The sequence below is a fragment of the Heteronotia binoei genome, chromosome 2 (genome assembly GCF_032191835.1).
Source record: "Heteronotia binoei isolate CCM8104 ecotype False Entrance Well chromosome 2, APGP_CSIRO_Hbin_v1, whole genome shotgun sequence".
Taxonomy (NCBI): domain Eukaryota; kingdom Metazoa; phylum Chordata; class Lepidosauria; order Squamata; family Gekkonidae; genus Heteronotia; species Heteronotia binoei.
Window position 1 is genome coordinate 93,657,981 of NC_083224.1, and position 17,756 is coordinate 93,675,736.

General features: G+C 43.7%; 1 protein-coding gene across 1 annotated transcript in view; it reads left to right on the forward strand.

Annotated features, from left to right (window-relative positions):
• Positions 1 to 17,756, forward strand: part of SZT2 (SZT2 subunit of KICSTOR complex) — a 139,239-nt gene that overhangs the window by 105,016 nt on the left and 16,467 nt on the right. Inside the window, exons 39-51 of the mRNA XM_060233013.1 lie at positions 216 to 290; positions 419 to 557; positions 1,316 to 1,418; positions 1,915 to 2,038; positions 4,254 to 4,406; positions 5,213 to 5,315; positions 5,511 to 5,628; positions 5,754 to 5,865; positions 6,249 to 6,367; positions 6,530 to 6,694; positions 12,738 to 12,822; positions 15,575 to 15,748; positions 15,941 to 16,114. Of these exons, the coding sequence (XP_060088996.1) occupies positions 216 to 290; positions 419 to 557; positions 1,316 to 1,418; positions 1,915 to 2,038; positions 4,254 to 4,406; positions 5,213 to 5,315; positions 5,511 to 5,628; positions 5,754 to 5,865; positions 6,249 to 6,367; positions 6,530 to 6,694; positions 12,738 to 12,822; positions 15,575 to 15,748; positions 15,941 to 16,114 (1,644 nt within the window). The remainder of the gene's footprint in view (positions 1 to 215; positions 291 to 418; positions 558 to 1,315; positions 1,419 to 1,914; positions 2,039 to 4,253; positions 4,407 to 5,212; positions 5,316 to 5,510; positions 5,629 to 5,753; positions 5,866 to 6,248; positions 6,368 to 6,529; positions 6,695 to 12,737; positions 12,823 to 15,574; positions 15,749 to 15,940; positions 16,115 to 17,756) is intronic.

Genomic DNA, 17,756 nt, shown 5'->3' on the forward strand with positions numbered 1-17,756 from the left:
TTTCATCAAACAACTGGAGCATCTGCTGGAGTAAAAACAACTTTGTGTCATACTGGCATCCTTCTTTTGTAAGCCAGTTTGTTGATGTCTGAACTGTAAACGCCCAGCTGAAAGGCTCAAGTTGAATCTTGGACTCATAGCAGGGAGATAATTTGGAGACTCAAAATGTCATAGAGGGAAGTTTGTCAAGAGCTTCTGACCTCTCTTCCCTGCAGGTTGTGGGAAGCAGCATCCCAGTCGAGTACAGAGCCTGGTGTCCAGTCAGGGTAGTATGGATTCTGATTTCCTAGGTGAGTGGATGAACTGGATTATCTGTGTGAACAGGGGGCTCTCCAAGGGCCTTGTTATTAGCCTTCCATCAGGATAGATTGGCCAAGCACCTCACAAGATTGTGTGTGTGTATGCATTCCTTTACTAGGGTATGATGGTGGTAGCAGTGATTCTGAATGTGAGGAGGCAGTGATGAGTGACCTGGAATCCAAGTGCCCCCTCATGCCTGACTTCTGGCTGATCATAAAAATCCATCAGGATCGGGTGGAAGTCTGTTCCCATACACGGTAATAGTCTCTTCTTCTATCCCTTTCCAATAACCCCTAGCTGGGGATTCTAATTCTTAAGAGGATGAATGTGGCTTTAACACAGAGGTCTCTCTATTCCTCCCCTTACCTCATCTTCGCTAAGAACCGCAACTGGCTTCTGAACTATATTGTCACTTGCTCTGGCCAACTCTCATATTAGTTCTTCTGTGACACTGCAGGTTGTTTTTGCTGTACTTGAAGATTTATAAAATATTAAATCCTGTCTTTCTTCTTGTGGCTCAAGGCAGCTTACAGTTCCAGAAATTAAAAACATACAAAATGAATAAAGTCCTTTCTCCGCAAGGAAATGTCTGCAACTTAAACCCAATTAAAAACCTTCACAAATAAAATAGCCTTACAACATTTCCTAAAAGTGCTGCCCTCCCCTCCTCAAAGATCCCATTCCACAAGGTGGGGGCCACTATAGGATACTGAGACCATCTAGTCTCCTGCAACCACCATGTGTCAGTAGGTTCTTAACCATTGTCAGTGCTCAGCTTTTCAATGTATGTCACTATGTTCAATCTCTGACAGAACAATCCTAAGCAGGTCTACTCAGAAACCTACTGAGGTCTATTCAAGAGGACTTACTCTCAGTAAATTGTCATTAGGATTTCACTGTGAGCCATGTAATAGCAGATGGTCATCTTTTTCTGTGCATCCTCTTGCTCATAAAAACGGAAACTTCTCAGGATCTTCTGACTCTGAGACTTTTTCTTTTCCTCTTAACACAGCAGCTTGAGTGCAGTGAAAACAACCCTGAATGAGGAAGGGGAGTGTGTTCATCTTCACCGTAGTGTGGTGAAGAAAGTCGGAGAGATCTGCCGCATTGTTAATCAGGTAAATATGATGCATTCAGGCTATCATTGTTGCCCCTTTAAATAGCAGAAGTATCTCCCTACTAGTTTCCAGCATGAATATGGTCACCAGAGCCCAACTAAAAAAGAGTGCAGGTGAAAAAACAGATATATAACAAGGAAAGTCAAATTTTGACATGTCACTAAAAGCAAAATAAATTAAGAATTATGCAAATAATAGTTGAGAAACTGTAATGAGATCTGTTTTAATCTTGGCTTTTGAACCAGCACTGGTTTGTCTTTTGGCCTTAACCAAGAGGACTGGGAAAGTGACATTTTCAATGTGGAAATTTAAAGCTTCCTGGTGCTAGGTCAATTTTGTGCAGTTACAACTATCTAGGCTCTAACATAAGGCAAGTATACTTTCAGACTTTGCCCTATGAGTTGTGCCAGCACCACCAAGAAGCAGAGACTGTGGTTAGATCAAACTAGGTTAGGAAGCATTCCATTCTATCTTTGCTGATCTCCTTTATCTATAGCGGCTGTTGCTACAGGATCTGCATGATAGTCATATTTGCAATTCTCTGTTGGTTGCTGAAAGTGAGGAGGACATATGGAAAAGTGAGACACCCTATACATACCGGCAACGCACTGGGCCTGATGGTAAGAGCTTTGAACAATATCTGCACACAAAGTAGGCTATTCATCATCATGACTTCTGTGCAGGCCCACATGAGACTGTGCATGCACAGGCCAGCCACAGAGAGGAGTTCTCCAACTTTCTAGAGCTTTCCAAGTGGCTAGAGTACTCCTCCCCCTCCTGTCAGAAGCTGGCATCTCCCACCCAAATCAGTATGTTACAGGAGAGGGGACAATGCTCTTCCTTCCATTTTCACTGCCCTGAGAAGTTCTTTCTCTTGAGTGTTCCTTGTCTGGTGCTTCTTCATGAGTTTTTTCCTTATGTTTAGCCTATTTTTTACTCTCACCTTTGCTTTCAATTGTTGAGAGAGGATGGCTTTATGTTTAAAAAGTGTGTGGACTACCGTACTATGATGACCCAGTCTGACAACCAAACTTCATGCCTATTTTTTTTAATGGGGAAATTGCACAATAGTACTGCTTGTGAGATGTGCTATCACTTCACCCCCAACAATATCAATGGTACCCCTCACAAGCACCTTGATTTGCTTGCAGCCCATGTTCTTACTGAGTTCCTTGGGCTCAACAGTATCCTTGGCAGCAGCCATAACAAAGGTGCATGACTCCAAAAGCTGTCAGATCCGAGTGAAGTCTGGTTCCATTTGCATAAGGCTCACTCTGTCTCTTTTAGAACCACATGACTCCAACTCAGAATAGGGCACAATTCATGGTCATGATGCTCCTTCAGTTCCATCCCCGGATTGCACCATTGGCTCTCACTTGCCCATCTCACCTGTGGAGGACCTCAGAATGTATTCTGAGCAGCTCTTGAGGATGGGTCAAGCCATGGACCTAGATGTTGTGTTCCAAAGTCAACAGATCCTGTCCCAAAGGTCCTATAAATGGATAATATGGGCCTGCTGTCTTTCTCATGCTTAAGGGTTTGGTTGACATTTCCAATAAAATTTGGACAAAGCCAGTGTTCATCCCTGCAGCTGCTAAAAAGGTAGGGAACTTATATAAGAAAGAAGGATGGTAGTTTCTGGTTTAGCACCCCCAGCCTCTAGTGGTGGAGATGCTTCCCTCCAAGCAGGGAGCAGTTGCTCAAGCCTCTGGACAAAGAAGGGTGCAAACTGGATGGATTGGGCAGGAAGATCTACACATCTGGTGCAAGGATCTCAGGGTTGCTAATTTTATGGTGATAATGAGGAGGCATCAGATATTCCTCTAAGAGTGGATGGTACAATACTTTGACCACCTCCTTGATTATAAGAAATCTTTGATCAAAGTCCTCTACACAGAGGATGTGAAGCTTGGCAAACAACAGATAAATGCCTCCTGCCATGCCAGGACCATAGCATAGTTCAGGGGTGGCCAACGGTAGCTCTCCAGATGTTTTTTTGCCTACAACTCCCATCGGCCCCAGCCATTGGCCATGCTGGCTGGGGCTGATGGGAGTTGTAGGCAAAAAAACATCTGGAGAGCTACCATTGGCCACCTCTGGCATAGTTCTTTACAGGCATTCATGGCTCAAGTCATGCACCCTACCTAATGAAAAGCAGGGGCAGAATGGAAGACATGGCCATATGGGACTGCACAGAAATCACAATAATGAAAACAAGGTTGCACTTACCTGTAACTGTTCACTGAGCGGTATTCTGTACAGGCACACATCCCTCCCTCCTGCCCTCATACCAATGGGCTACTCTGTGTAATGAGCCACACTCTCATAGGGGCAAAGAGAGGGCTGAGTGAGGAGCACTCCCTCCTCTCCTGTCACATGCTGGTTTGGGCAGGAAACACTGGCAGCCACTTGGAAAGCTCTAAAAAACTGGAGACCTCCTCTCCATGGCTAGCCTGCACATGAAGGAAGAATGTGCAAGGCAGTCACTGTGCCGAATGGGTGGGCTGGCTGTTAAATCTCTCTTTGCAGAACCAGTTTGGTGTAGTGGTTAAGTGTGCAGACTCTTATCTGGGAGAACCGGGTTTGATTCCCCACTCCTCCACTTGTACCTGCTAGCATGGCCTTGGGTCAGCCATAGCTCTGGCAGAGGTTGTCCTTGAAAGGGCAGCTGCTGTGAGAGCCCTCTCCAGCCCCACCCACCTCACAGGGTGTCTGTTGTGGGGGAGGAAGGTAAAGGAGATTGTGAGCCGCTATGAGACTCTTCGGAGTGGAGGGCGGGATATAAATCCAATATCTTTTATCTTCTGTCTTCTACTATATTTTTTCTCTGTGCAGATTACCCTGGAGAGGAAAGCTACCAGCCTCGTGACTACCTGGCAGCCACCATGCAATTCATGCCTGGACATTTTGCATGTGATGCAGTCTGGAGCACCATTATCCATGTACACTCACGGCTCAAGATGGGGCCCAATATGGGTGTTGCGCGTGGTGAGTGACTGAATGTGGGCAATGCTTCCTAGTAGGGAGGATTACAGGATCCTCTAGGGAATTCTCCTCTGTTCTTATGTGGCAAGTTCTGCTGTTGTAGTGCCTCCTTGGCTGCAGCCTGTTGGTGATGTAAGTAATTGCTGGAAGTGTAGCTAGAGCTGGACTAGCAAAAGGGGTCAAGGCTGGCTAAGAGGAAGGACTAAATTGGAATACAGGCTAGGCAGCACTGCTGTAAACTCCTTAGAGAAAGGTTGAGATAATAGATTAAATGAGCCAGACTAATAAGCTCATGTAGTGAAAGAGAAGCAATTTTATCAAGAAAGTAAAGTGAGCTTTATTGTAAACTCTACGCATTGTAGCCATATATTAGTAAAAGAGGTCTGGGTGGTGAGAATGGGACAAGAAGTTATCTCCTTGCAGGCTTAAAAGGCTGTGTGAAAAACTGCTTTTAAGACCTCTGTCTAAACATTTAAGAAAACCCCTCAAAGCACTAGATTCTATTTGTAAAAAGCCCATTTGAAACAAAGATTTTTTTCCAATGCCTTAGCTTAAAATACATGTGTATGTGATGATTTATTAAAGATATCTATTTTATGAAAAACTTCATGGGCTTATTATTGGGCTTATTATTATGACAACAATAATAGAGAATGGGCAGTGGACGGAGCCAGTAGTGAAAATAAGCTGAACTAATGTTAGCAATGCAATAGTGAAGACTGCTGGGGCAGCATATGTGTTGGAACTACCACTGGGTGGGATGCTGGGCCAGCCCTTGTGATAGTTAGCTGTTTCTCTCTTTCCTGCAGCCATCCAAGCCCTGCGCTCTGTGCTCAATGCCTTCTCAGTTGTTAACAGGAAGAATATGTTTGTTTATCAGGAGCGCTCAACCAAGTCTGTTTTCTACTTACGGTAAGAATTGCAGTGCCCTAGCATAGCTGCTTTCATTGTTAGTACCTGAAGCTCAGGCACATTTCTGTCTCTCAATTCCCACACTATAAGCAGAGGAGACACAGTCCCTTCATCTCTGCTGCTGATTCAGTGGTGCCTCTGGAATAGTCTTAAATCCAGCATCTTGATTTACCGTTTCTTTCTACACTGCCTCAGGCTTTCCGAAACCACCTCTGCTGGAAAGAGCGGGGAAGGTGAAATCATCCCGAGTCTTGTATGCCGTTCACTGGCACTTTCACGCAGCCAGGAGCCCATATATATCGAGGACCTGAGTGTGAGTCTTGGTTTTCTCTTGCATCTTTAGTGCCTCGAGTGAGAGAGAGAGCAGGTTGAATATAATCTGAGCTCTGCCCAGGGACTTGCATTCAGTTTTCAAGCTTCTTCCATTCTTCTTGATAGGGTTCTCGCTCCTCCTTGGACACAGCCTCTTGCCGCAGTGTGGATTCAGCCCGTCCTGTGAGCCAGGTGGACAGACACATCCAGCTGGTGGTTCATGGAGTGTCACAGGCAGGTGAGCCACAGACTTACACATGTAGCAGCTGAAAAAGTCTTACTGCTTCAGGTACACAATCTTGTCTCCTGTTGTCTTAAAAAGAAAAACCGCCACTAGATTTGGGATTCAACACTTTTTTTTGAGAGGGGGGGCTTTTATTTCATTATCTTTATATTCCCAATATTATCCCACTTGCAATCTGTTTAATGATAAAAGCAGTGGTGGGTAAATGGTAAGCTAAACTTTAAGGATAACCACCCACTGGGTAATCTGTTGAATAGAGGGTCAAGCTGACAGGCAAACTGTCTTACTGGCTGAAATAAAAGAGGGTCATGTTGCCTTCTGCACAATGCTGAGCCAGGGGAAGACTTCTTACCACAACCCTTCTTCTGCTTTCTGAGGACCGGAGATCACAGATGAGCTTGTAAAAGTTCTACGCAGGCGTTTGGATGAGGCCACCTTGGATATCATCACAGTCATGCTTGTGCGGAACTGCAAGCTTACCCCAGCTGATGTGGAGGTAATGGCTGTGTCCCAAATTGGACTGCAAAAAGCCTTGTCCTGTTCCCCAAAGTATTTTTCTTTCTTCCAGTCAAGCTCCTTGTTTCTTGACTGAAATTTGCAGGCCTCTGGGATGGATGTGTTCCTGTATCTGACCAATAACAAGTTCTTCTTCCTTCAGTTCATACAGCCCCCAGGCAGCCCACCCACTGCAGTGCTGCAGTTTACTCTCCCCCCATCCTGCCTGCCTTGGCTCCCAGCGGTGGCTTGCTACTTAAGGCAGAATCTGCTGATCTTCCTGCACACACCCAAGTATACAGACAGCAATGTAGAGAACCACTTCAAGGTGAGTATGTGAGTACCTGTGCAGAGTGCTGCATTATAGAAGAAGCTGTGGTCATTTCAGTGTTTGTGTGTTCTGTTGTGAGAACAGAAATGTGCAGATCAAGGAGTACAGCAAAAGTACCAGCTAGACTATGGTCTACAGCAAGGGTGGCCAGACTGCGGCTCGGGAGCCACATGTGGCTCTTGAAGCCCCCACTACCCCATCAGCCAGCTTGGAGAAGGCATTTAAAGTCTCTTTAAAGCACTTCTCCAAGCAAAGCTAGTTGGTGGCTTGGAGAATTTAAAGTTGCTTTCTTTCCACCTCTCCCTTCCTCCATCGATGTGCTTTCCTTCCTTCCTTCCAGCTCCAAACATCTGATGTTTATTCTGTGTGGCTCTTCCATTAAGCAATTTTGGCCACCCCTGGTCTACAGAATGAGGCAGAAACATTGTATGGCTTCTACATTTCTTTCCTCCTTAGTGATGTTAACCAGGGTGAGCATCACACAACTATAATGTCCACTTGAGAATGATTATATGAAAATAGAAGAAGTCCAAATTGAGATGTATCCTTGAAGAATTATGATGATTAAAGTTCTTGATATTAGGGCCAGACACAGTTTAGTTGGCTAGTAGGCCTCCCAATTCTGCATGCAGTTTTTTAGGGTCAATAGAAGCTGAGGCAGAGAACCAAGCAAGCTCTCCTTGGGTGGCTGCTGTTGTCTCAGTGTATATACTCCAGTGTTTGAACAAGGAAAACAGTTGTGTTTGCATTAATATGTGCAAGGGCTTTGTGGCAAACCGGTCCTGCGTCTGCTAGCTGGCCCCAGCCTTGCCCAGCCCTTCTCAGTGTGCTGACCTGAAAGTAGGGTTGCCAAGTCCAATTCAAGAGCCAGTTTGGTGTAGTGGTTAAGTGTGCGGACTCTTATCTGGGAGAACCGGGTTTGATTTCCCACTCTGAGACTCTTCGGAGTGGAGGGCGGGATATAAATCCAATATCTTCTTCTTCTTCAAAAAAAAATATCTGGGGACTTTGGGGATGGAGCCATGAGCAAGGTTGGAACAAGTGAACTCCAAAGGGAGTTCTGGCTATCACATTGAAAGGGTCTGCACACCTTTTCAATGCCTTCTCTCCATTAGAAATAATGAAGGATAGGGGCAGCTTCTTTGGGGGCTTATAGAACTGGCCCCCCTGGTCCAATTCTTCTGAAACTTGGAGGGTGTTTTGAGGAAAGGCATCAGATGCTATGCTGCAAATTTGGGACCTGTTTGCAGGTTTCTAAACCTGTCAGAGTGCTAGAGGTACATGGTGGCTGTGGGGGTGAGGCTTCCCCCTGCCGGCCAGCTGGCTGGGGGCGGGGGGAAGCCTGTAAAACCGGGGGATCCCCCGCTGGGACTTGGGGATTGGGAAGCCTACCTGAAAGGGCTGCTCCTTTGCTGCCTTAGGGTATTCGCTGACACCACTGCCCTTTCTGGGCTCTGGTTAGGCGGGACAGCCTCCTAACCTCCTCCTCGACTCACTAAGAACCCTTCTCAGGGCTTCCTAGGGATCTTTGGGGCTCCCCTGGAGAGTTGGCAACCAGCCACTGTGCCACTTCTCTTCCGGGGGGGGGGGCAATCCACTCCTAGTGTTCCAAGCAGTTGGGGGATCTAGGTGGTATAGAGGGACTCCACTTTAGACAGATGAAATATTTATTAACAGTAATTAACTAGATGACATGCAGGTCAGGCACCTTACTTGGACTGTTGCAAGCCTGAGCATACCGTCCTGAGTTTGTCTGAACTCCACTGTCAACTGCCTGCCTCAACTGCCTGCCTGTCCACTGTTAACTGTCTGTTTTCCCGCACAAAATCTCCAATATAAAATTCAGTTCCCACCCAGGAACTGGTTTATTTCTCTTTGCAGCATTCTGGGAGGCAGGCCTCAAGGACTTCTTGTCTCTCTAGGAGGTTCCCCCCAGAATTGTTGGTTCCAGACAGGAGGGAAGGAGGAAGAGACTAGGCCTAAAGCCTGCCTAGAGTTTAATAGACTCCTCCAGCCAACTCCCAGTGAAAGACCAGCCAAAATGGCATTTCTCCACAGGCTTCATAGTATGGTAGCTAGCCAGTCCTTGGCATCTGCCTTACCAAAGAAATTTTCTCACATCCTGAAATGCACGCTTCATGCTTGAACATGGTAAGCTTAGTCCTTGCGTGTTGTCATAACACATTTCTCTGAAAGCTCTCACCAGAGGGTTCAAAACTAGCTCAAATGTTGATCTGTTTCCCAAGCTGGAACAATTTTGGATTATATATTTAGGGTGTGTGTGTGTGAAGTGCCATCAGGTCATAGCTGACTTACAGCAACCACGTAGAATTTTCAAGGCAAGAGACTATCAGAGGTGGTTTGCCATTGCCTTTCTCTGCTTAGTGACCCTGGAATTCCTTGGTGGTCTCTCATCCAAATACTAACCAGGGCTGACGCTGCTTAGCTTCTGAGATCTGAACTGTGTGAGTGTCATGGTGGACCACTAGAGTCTTGATCCTGATATAATTGTCACCACACCAGGAAATGACAGCCAAGATATGGACCTCCTCTGGAGGAATCCTGATCTCCATATATTTCCTCTTTATCCAAGCATTCCTGTTTGTTTGATTTTTCCCTTTTTGGAGTACCATTCAAGGCTATTAGAGGCCAGCTTGGCTTTCCAAGATACTTTTTGCAGCACTGCCCTTAAGTTTCATCGGTGCTGAAAAATTTATTCCCACTGTCTGATGCAGGGGAAAATGTGTTTGTTTGATGTGGGGAAAAAATATTTGTATTTAATCCAGTCAGATGCCAACTTCTTAATGTTTAATTGTGAGAGAATAAAGTACCTTCTGTCTACTGATACTTCTGTCTACTGAAACCAAACAATATTCACTCACTACCAGCTAAATAAAGGCTCCTCTTTCCAGGAGGACACTGTTGGCTTTAGATCCTACACTATCTCAAAGGCTCAGTTTGGCATTTCCCATTTTGAAAAGTCACCCACCAAAACTTAATATTTTTTAATTCTGTTTTTAATTTCAATTGTTCAACATCCTCAACACATTAAAGCTTAGAGAGCACACGAAAGCTTACGTTCTGAATAAAATTAAGTTGGTCTTAAAGGTGCAACTTGACTCCTATTTTGTTCTACTACTTCAGACCAACACTGCTACTTGGATCTATATTAAAGCAGTAAATCACATATATCAAACAGTAATTAATCTCACATGTAAAACCCATCCCCAAATTGAAATTTGATTAAACCTTCCTAGGATCTGTGTATCTTATCTTTAACACTAATTTAATAATTTACTACAGTCTTTATATACTTATATCTAAATTGCACCATGCAACTATAAATAACACTTAATTATGCTTGTACATATACAGCTAAGCAATGAAAACAAAACCTAAAGCTTGAAAAATCTCAGCTAGTTGACTTTGGTCAATCTGTTGGATCATTGGAAAACATGTCCCAAGCAGAATGGGCAACAAGCATCTGCAAAAAAAAAGTGTAGTAGGTGATGAGCAAAAGGAAACAGGCAACAAGAAGATTGAACTACTACAATCAGAGAAGTGATAGGAGTTCTGAAATAGCATGAAAGATGTACACAGGGATGTCTTTCTTTCCAGAACCAGTCCTGCAGTTAACAACTCTACTCTTAACCTCAAAGTGTAACTTTAAGGTTATTTATGTATACTATATGTAGTATCATAGAATCAGAGCTGAATAGGACCTCCAGAGTCATCTAGTCCAACCCCAGCCACAACGCAGGAAATCCACAAATATCTCCCCCCACACACACACAGTGATACCTGTTCCATGCCCAGAAGATGGCCCCCAAAAAACCCTTCCAGGATCCCTGGCCAAACTGGCCTGGAGTAAAATTATCTAAGAACTAAGCACTGATGCAACCCTTCCTGCCTTTCTTCTCATGATCTTCCTCAATTCACAGAATCAGCATGTTTTAATCCCCTTTCCTCTGTTGAGCTCAGAGTGGCATAGCTTGTTGTTTATTTTATTTATGCCTTAGATTTGTGCATTGCCTAATCCCTGCTACTGCAGGGTTCTGGGTCATGTACAAGAACATTGAAACAAGCCAGTTAGAATAAAACCATAGTTAAAATACATTTTGAGAACATTATAAAAACAGGTGGTGAGGGGAACATGGGTTCATATCAACTTTGAGGCTCACTGAGTAACCTTGAAGCAGTCTCTTCTGTCCCTCCACTCTACCACCGAGATATTAGATCTAAATGGATGTTTTAAGATCACTGAATGCCATCCTTAAACTGTACTGAAATTAGCACCAAATTGTTTTAAATTGTTTTAATCTAATGTTTTAACTTAAATGTTTTTATTGTTGTTCTATTATGCATTGTGAGCCTCCCTGAGCCTGCTTCAGCAGGGAGGGCTGGATATAAATCAAATAAACATAAACACCACTAGGGCTTTTCTCCATGTTTTCATAGGTTCTGACCTCATTCATTCATTTATTTGTTTTATATCCCGCCCTCACCGCCAAAGGCAGGCTCAGGGCGGCTCACAGACCAAGGGTCAACACAAGCACACTAGTGTGACCGATAAAATAAACAATAGAAACATAAGACATAAAAACAATTTGAAAACGTTTGCATGTGCTACTGTCATGATTTCATACTACTTTCGTTTATCCCTGATTTCCGCACACATTTTTGTGGCTTTAGTTCTCACTTGGTTTCTCCTCCCCTCCCCATTTCTTTTACCCTGATTTTTTCCTGGAAATTGATTTCGATTCACCTTTTTCATTGTGTGTGCTGTTTCTCTCATTTTTCTTTGTTTTTCCCACTCCCACGAGCCTCCAGCCCACTTTTTAATTATTGGACTGTTGTTATCATCAAACATAAGAGAAGCCATTTTGGATCAGGCCATCCAGTCCAACACTCTGTGTCACACAGTGGCCAAAAAAATTATACACACACACACACACACATATATATATATATATATATATATATACACACACACACACACTGTGACTAATAGCCACTGAAGGACCTCTGCTCCATATTTTTATCTAACCCCCTCTTGAAGCTGGCTATGCTTGTAGCCGCCACCACCTCCTGTGGCAGTGAATTCCACATGTTAATCACCCTTTGGTGAAGAAATACTCCCTTTTATCCGTTTTAACCCAACTGCTCAGCAATTTCCCTCACAAAAACCACTCCCTCACTCCCAAAGACAAATGATTTTATTTTTTTAAAGGCACTAAAATATCAGTGTACTGATATACCGCTGTAATGATAAGTCAAGCAAGTTCTCTGAATTGTCAGCTTTCATTCTTTTTTAAAAGTAAGTCTCTCATCCTTTGTAGTGGTATAAGGAAAACGGTTTATTTCCTCAAGGGAAGAAGACACTCCCCCCGCAATGAAATTTGAGAATTCACAGAACCTGCTTGACCTAGCATTACACCAGAATATCAATATAAGCATGTGGAAAATGTAAAAATAAAGGGGGTGCTGTGGCACCACCAATGATGATAGTACCCTCCTTTGAAAATCCTTATTATTGAAGGCACATACAGAAGAAAATAAACTGACTCCACAACTGCGAAAATGCAGAGAGAAGGTGAATGTGCAGAAAAACCAAGCCCAAACTGATTGCAATGCTTGTGGATTAACCACCAAGGAAATCAGGAGGGAGTTGAGTGTGCAGAAAAGCAGCCGCTCAGCCTAATCTGTACCATACTATTGCCTTAAGAATGAAGAAACAAAGAACTATGTACTCCATCCTGAACTTCTTAGCAGAAAAGTGGGATTAAATGTTATGGATCTGTTGTTCCCAGCCATTGAGAAGTAACAAGAACAATTTTTATGTCTAAAGGTAAATGCTTGCTTACAGTTGTGAACCTTTATTGCAGTGCATAAGCTGAGGTCTAACAGTGTTCTATGTTTAGAAATTATCAAATGTAATCATTCTGCTCTTTGAAAATCCTCTTTAAGAAGTCCTATTTCTCCACTTGCTAAGAAGACATCTCTTAACCAAGTTCTGATAAGTTTTTGCCCTCCTTTTCAGCACTATTTCCACCAGAACAGCAGTTGCCCTGACCTGGATCTCTACCTGTACAATAAACCTGGAGGCCAAGGCACTGGTGGCAAAGGTAAAGAGCTTAATTTACTTCTGCAACCTAAATCTTCTGGTGGAGCAACCTATAGAGGAAGAATCCTTTCGGGTCTATGGTGTTCACATGGACTAGGTTACCAGAAGCCAAAAGTTACTACAGAAGAGTCATCTACCTGCTTCTCAGTCCATGCAGGTCAGATATCTACTGGAAGGCCCTCGTGCCTGTACAGCCCTCCCCTTTGTCTGGTAAGAGGCCAACAACAGGATGGAGATGAACTTTTAGATGGGAGTTCCTCTTCTGAAGAGCCTTGTGAGTTGTGCAGACAGCATCACTGTTGCTCAGTAATAATCAGACACTCCACTGGAGCTCATTCGAGGCAATGAAGAGAAAAATGAGATAACTAGGGCAACTTTGTTGAATATGAGATACAAGGGCCCTTTTTTGAGCAAGCAGTCAGAGTTCAAGCATGCATTAACACAGAAAGGGGGCAGAGTTAAGGTTATTATTGTTCCGTGGGCTGATAGAAGCTATCACAGGCTGGTACTGCTAGTTTGTGGCTGATTTTGTTGGCTGGTTTTATATTAGATTGTGAGAGTAAGTATGTGTGTGTGTGTGTTCCACCCCTCCTCCACTTGTCTCTCTTTCCACCTGCACTGCGGCCTGGTTGTGCAGGCAACACACCAGTTCAAAGCCTGTCTGAACATTCTTCTGTCATGTAGGTTCCATGCTGGATCTTGTGCAGCACCTGTTTCCACCTTCCCAGTTTCAAGGTAGCTTCCTGTAGATTCCAGCATTCCACTGAACCTTTCCAGTGCTGCTCCCATCCTTCTCCTGACCTTGTGCCTGCTGTGGTTTCTGCTTCTGCTCTGGTACCTATTGTGTCTCCCACTTTCCCTCTCCTGTGTATGTTATCCAGCTCTCTTCCAGTAGATCTTTTCAGAGCCCACCATCCTCTAGCCCCAAGAAGCTAGGATTCTTTGTGTAGATAAAGAATTCACAGTGGCTATTAGAAATAATGATGGAAACGTTACCATTACTATATTTTGTATAAAAATTAGAAGAATTTTTGTATTACAAGTCAATTTCTGCAGTACTCTCAAAAGAAATGTCGGGGCAAAAAGTTTCACTGGTTGTGAAAGAAATCTGGATGTATTTACAGAGCATAATATTTTAACGTTTTGGTACCTCACTTTATGACTACAGGGTTGGTAAAGAATTTTTTTCCCAGGAGGATGGGAGTAGATAGACTTTTGGTGCAACAATGTAGGAGTGTTTCAATAAGTAACAGATTGATGGGCTGGCTGAGGTTACTGATCCTACTGAACATTTTTTAATATCCAGGAAATGGGTTTTGTTTTGTGCTGATGGTGTGCCATGTTTATAGGCAGGCAGAATATTTCCTTTGTGCCATATTTGCTCAGGGTATGGGCTGGCAGTGGGGAGCTGATACCAGTAGCTGTAGCATTTGGATTTGGCTGTCCTACTTGAGCCATCTGGCATTTGCTATTGAGAAAGCATCTTCTATGCTCTCTGCTTATGGCATATAGCTGAAGTCTAGATCATATGGCTCAATCTGTAGTTATTTAGACCACTGAGTTTAATGTCCACTTGGTCCCTTTCAGCCTAGTTGGTTCTGTGGTTGGCCAGGAAACAGCTGAAACCGCTTGTTGAGCTTCCTTGCTTGCTTGGCCTCTGCTCAGTTGCCTCCTTTGAATTAGGTAATACTGAACATTCTCCAGAAGTGTCTGGAGCTGACAGCTGTTTGGGGTAGGGAGGATTGTTGGGGCTTGCATCTTCATGAACTTTTTCCACATGCCTGGAATAGGCTTTCCCTCCTTCCTCAGGCATACAGTAAGCATTTCTATCATGCAGGACCTGCGTTGAGCAGAAGTAGGACTGACAGGAGATTGAGGGGGGTTGCTGAGAGTTACATTGAAGATAGTGGTTCTGTTGATGGATCTGGCTGAGATGACATAGAGTACAACATATCCTCTAATTCAGTCCTCCCCTTTTGCATGTGGAGAGAATCCCTGCTTCTGTCTATCAGGAGTGTTGGGTTTTCTTATTTAGAGGCCTAGTATGTTGTTGCATGCTGATTCTGTCCACCAATTATGAGTCCTCAGCTCCTTCCAGAATCTTCTTGTGAATGTCAATGTGGAAATCTCAGTCTTTGATTGGGTAAGAGATTGTGCCTCATGGACAACAACCCCTTCTGTTTGATCATTGATATTGGATTCCTGAAGTCAGGAGGAAGGTTAGAAGATCCCAGATGGCACCCTAACATTAAATCACTGAGTGATTTTCCAGTTTCCAGAATAACTCCTGGGGAAGGCATTGTTCCCAGCAGCATGAGACAGAACCTCCTTTTGGCATAGTGCAAGGGGGATAAGCTGCTGGCATGCTACTTTCTGCTGAACTAGGAAACAATACCTGGAGAGGGGTGAGGTGATCTGTATTCTATCTCCTTGCTGCTTTTGCTGGTTGAGCCTGTGATGAATGTCTCCTTTCTGCAGATGAAAGCTTACAGCACATTTCCAGTTAGTGCAGGTCTCTTTTTTCTTTCCCATGCACATATGAACACAACAGTGCTGATCCCTTGGCTATTTTTTCCATCCATTCTTGCTTGTGATCTTGTTTCTGTGCACAGTGTTTTTTATCCCTTGAGTTGCACCCCAAAGAAGGCTGTATGTCTGTAACAAGTGCCTTAAGGTTGCTGTCTCCGAGGTGCTTGTTATCATGGTGGACTGAGGCCTTTAGGACTCAAGCAGGCCTTTTACTTCTCCTACAGGGATAGCATGCATTGCCCTGTCTTTTGTGGACAGCCATGGAAATCCCATCTCGTTAGCTCACTGGGTGAGGCCATCCACTTCCCTGCTGAGTACATCATTACTTCAGGAGGCGGATTTTGAGAGTTTGACTGCTATTAACCAATACCATGCTGAGCCTAGCACATCACAGCCAGGTGGGAAGACAAGGCTATTGTCTGCTTTCTGTGCAGGGTGGCAATTTGTGGGCAAAGACAGGACTGGGCAACCATGTCTTTCATTATTTGGTTCTGGGGGACTAGGTGGCCTCTGATATTCTCTTGGGGGTCAGCACAAAACCTATGCCTTTTCTAAACTATGTTTTCTTAATATTGGCTTTTCCTTGACAGCAGTCTGTCCTCTGGTGCGCCTGGATATCTGGGAAAAGGGCAACATCAGCCTGCTGCAGCTGTCTGGGAGGCTGTGCAGTGCTGTGCGCCATGCCCTTTGTGATGCTATCATGGAATTCTGTGTCCTGCCCAATCCACTGTGTGTGGAGCCTCCTACTGAGCCAGAGGATCCAGGTAATAGTTTACCTTAGAGCTGGCAGTTTTCCAGCTTTTGAGTCCCCCACTCATGAAAACACTACACGTGTATGTTGGCCCAACAGTGTTGCTTTGTATAGAAGCAGTGTTGCCTTTTCCAAAACACCAGGTTGCTGGGCACAGCACAGAGCAGTGAGAAACAGCTTTCAGGGCATTGTTTGTTGGATGACTGATCGAAGCATTTGTAACTTTCCTAAGTGACAGAGAAATTTGGATTTAGTCAAAGAGGATGCTGTTTAGTACCACAAGGTCCAGATTTTTTTCTTGCCCACATAGTCTTCCTATGTCTAAAAATAAATCTGTCCCAACATAGAAATACTGGGTTCCATAAATTGCTGTGCATGTTACTATCAGGACAAGAAGTTTCAGAATAAAAGCCTACTATTACTAATATATCAGCAACTAGAGGAGCTCTTAGCAGTGTCAATATAGATGATCTGTAAGCGTTGCAAAAAGAAATGAAAAGTTTATCGCAAGTCACAGTACAATACAGAATTAGATTATTTGTTGGCTGCTCCAGAAAATATTTACATGCTAGTAAACACTGCTGTTAAAAATGAAGTGAATATTTTTCCATAAAATTGCAGAAGAGTCTATTGATTGGTAAAGATGGCTTCCTGATACAAAAGGACTGGTTGGAAATTTGCTTAAGACTCTAATGAAACATAATCTCAAATTCCTGTGTATTGTATATATGTTGGTTAATTTGTTTCTGTGTTGCTGTAAATGTGCAATGAAAAAACTATCCAGTTAATGACTAAAAAAGCAGGTAGTATGATAGTTTTGTGCCTGTTGGAAACAGAGGAAAAAACTAATTAAGAATGGAATAGAATGTGTAAAATAGAGTGTGAACAAAGGTGAGATATAAATGTACTTGGGATAGACCCAGGTGGGTAGCCATGTTGATCTGAAGCAGTAGAATGAAGTTAGTCCAGTGCCACCTTTAAGACCAACAAAGTTTTATTCAAGGTGTGAGCATTTGGTTGCATGCATTCTTCTTCAGATATCAGTTTCTGAACATACCAGACCAGGGATCTCTCCACTCTTCAGAACTATCTCCCTGTTTTAACTGGGCAGGGGAATTCTCGTACTAGAAGGTCTATCCTCTTTTCTGTCCTGAATGGGAATCTTCACCTAGCAACCCATTCCATCTGTCCACCTTCCCAGTACTCCATTTGTATTAAACTCCTCTCAGTCAAACCCTGTCAGTATTAGACTTTTCTCAGGGATGGATTCAGACTCCTTTCTCCTCAGCATTCAGCTCTCAAGTCTTTCTCTGTTTAAATGATGCTAACCAATCAGATCTCTTGGAACAGCCTGTCACTCAAGACTCTCTGGCTCTGTGAGGAATTAACCCTTCACAGTCCATTACCTGTTTACACAGCACTTCTGAGCTTCTAAAAGTGCAGCCCATCACTACACAAAAAATAAGAATAAAAAAATTACAATTCAGTGTACACCCTGTCCCTGCATGCCTTTGGTAGATATTGCTTCCAAGCTCAGAGAAGCAAGAAACCCAACAGGGCAGAAAGGCAGCTCTTCCTGTAGTATGTCACTCTAACAGTTTCTTTCCAGAGATGGGAAGAAGGGAAGGGAGTTCCTGGAACAGTTTTGGAGAGAG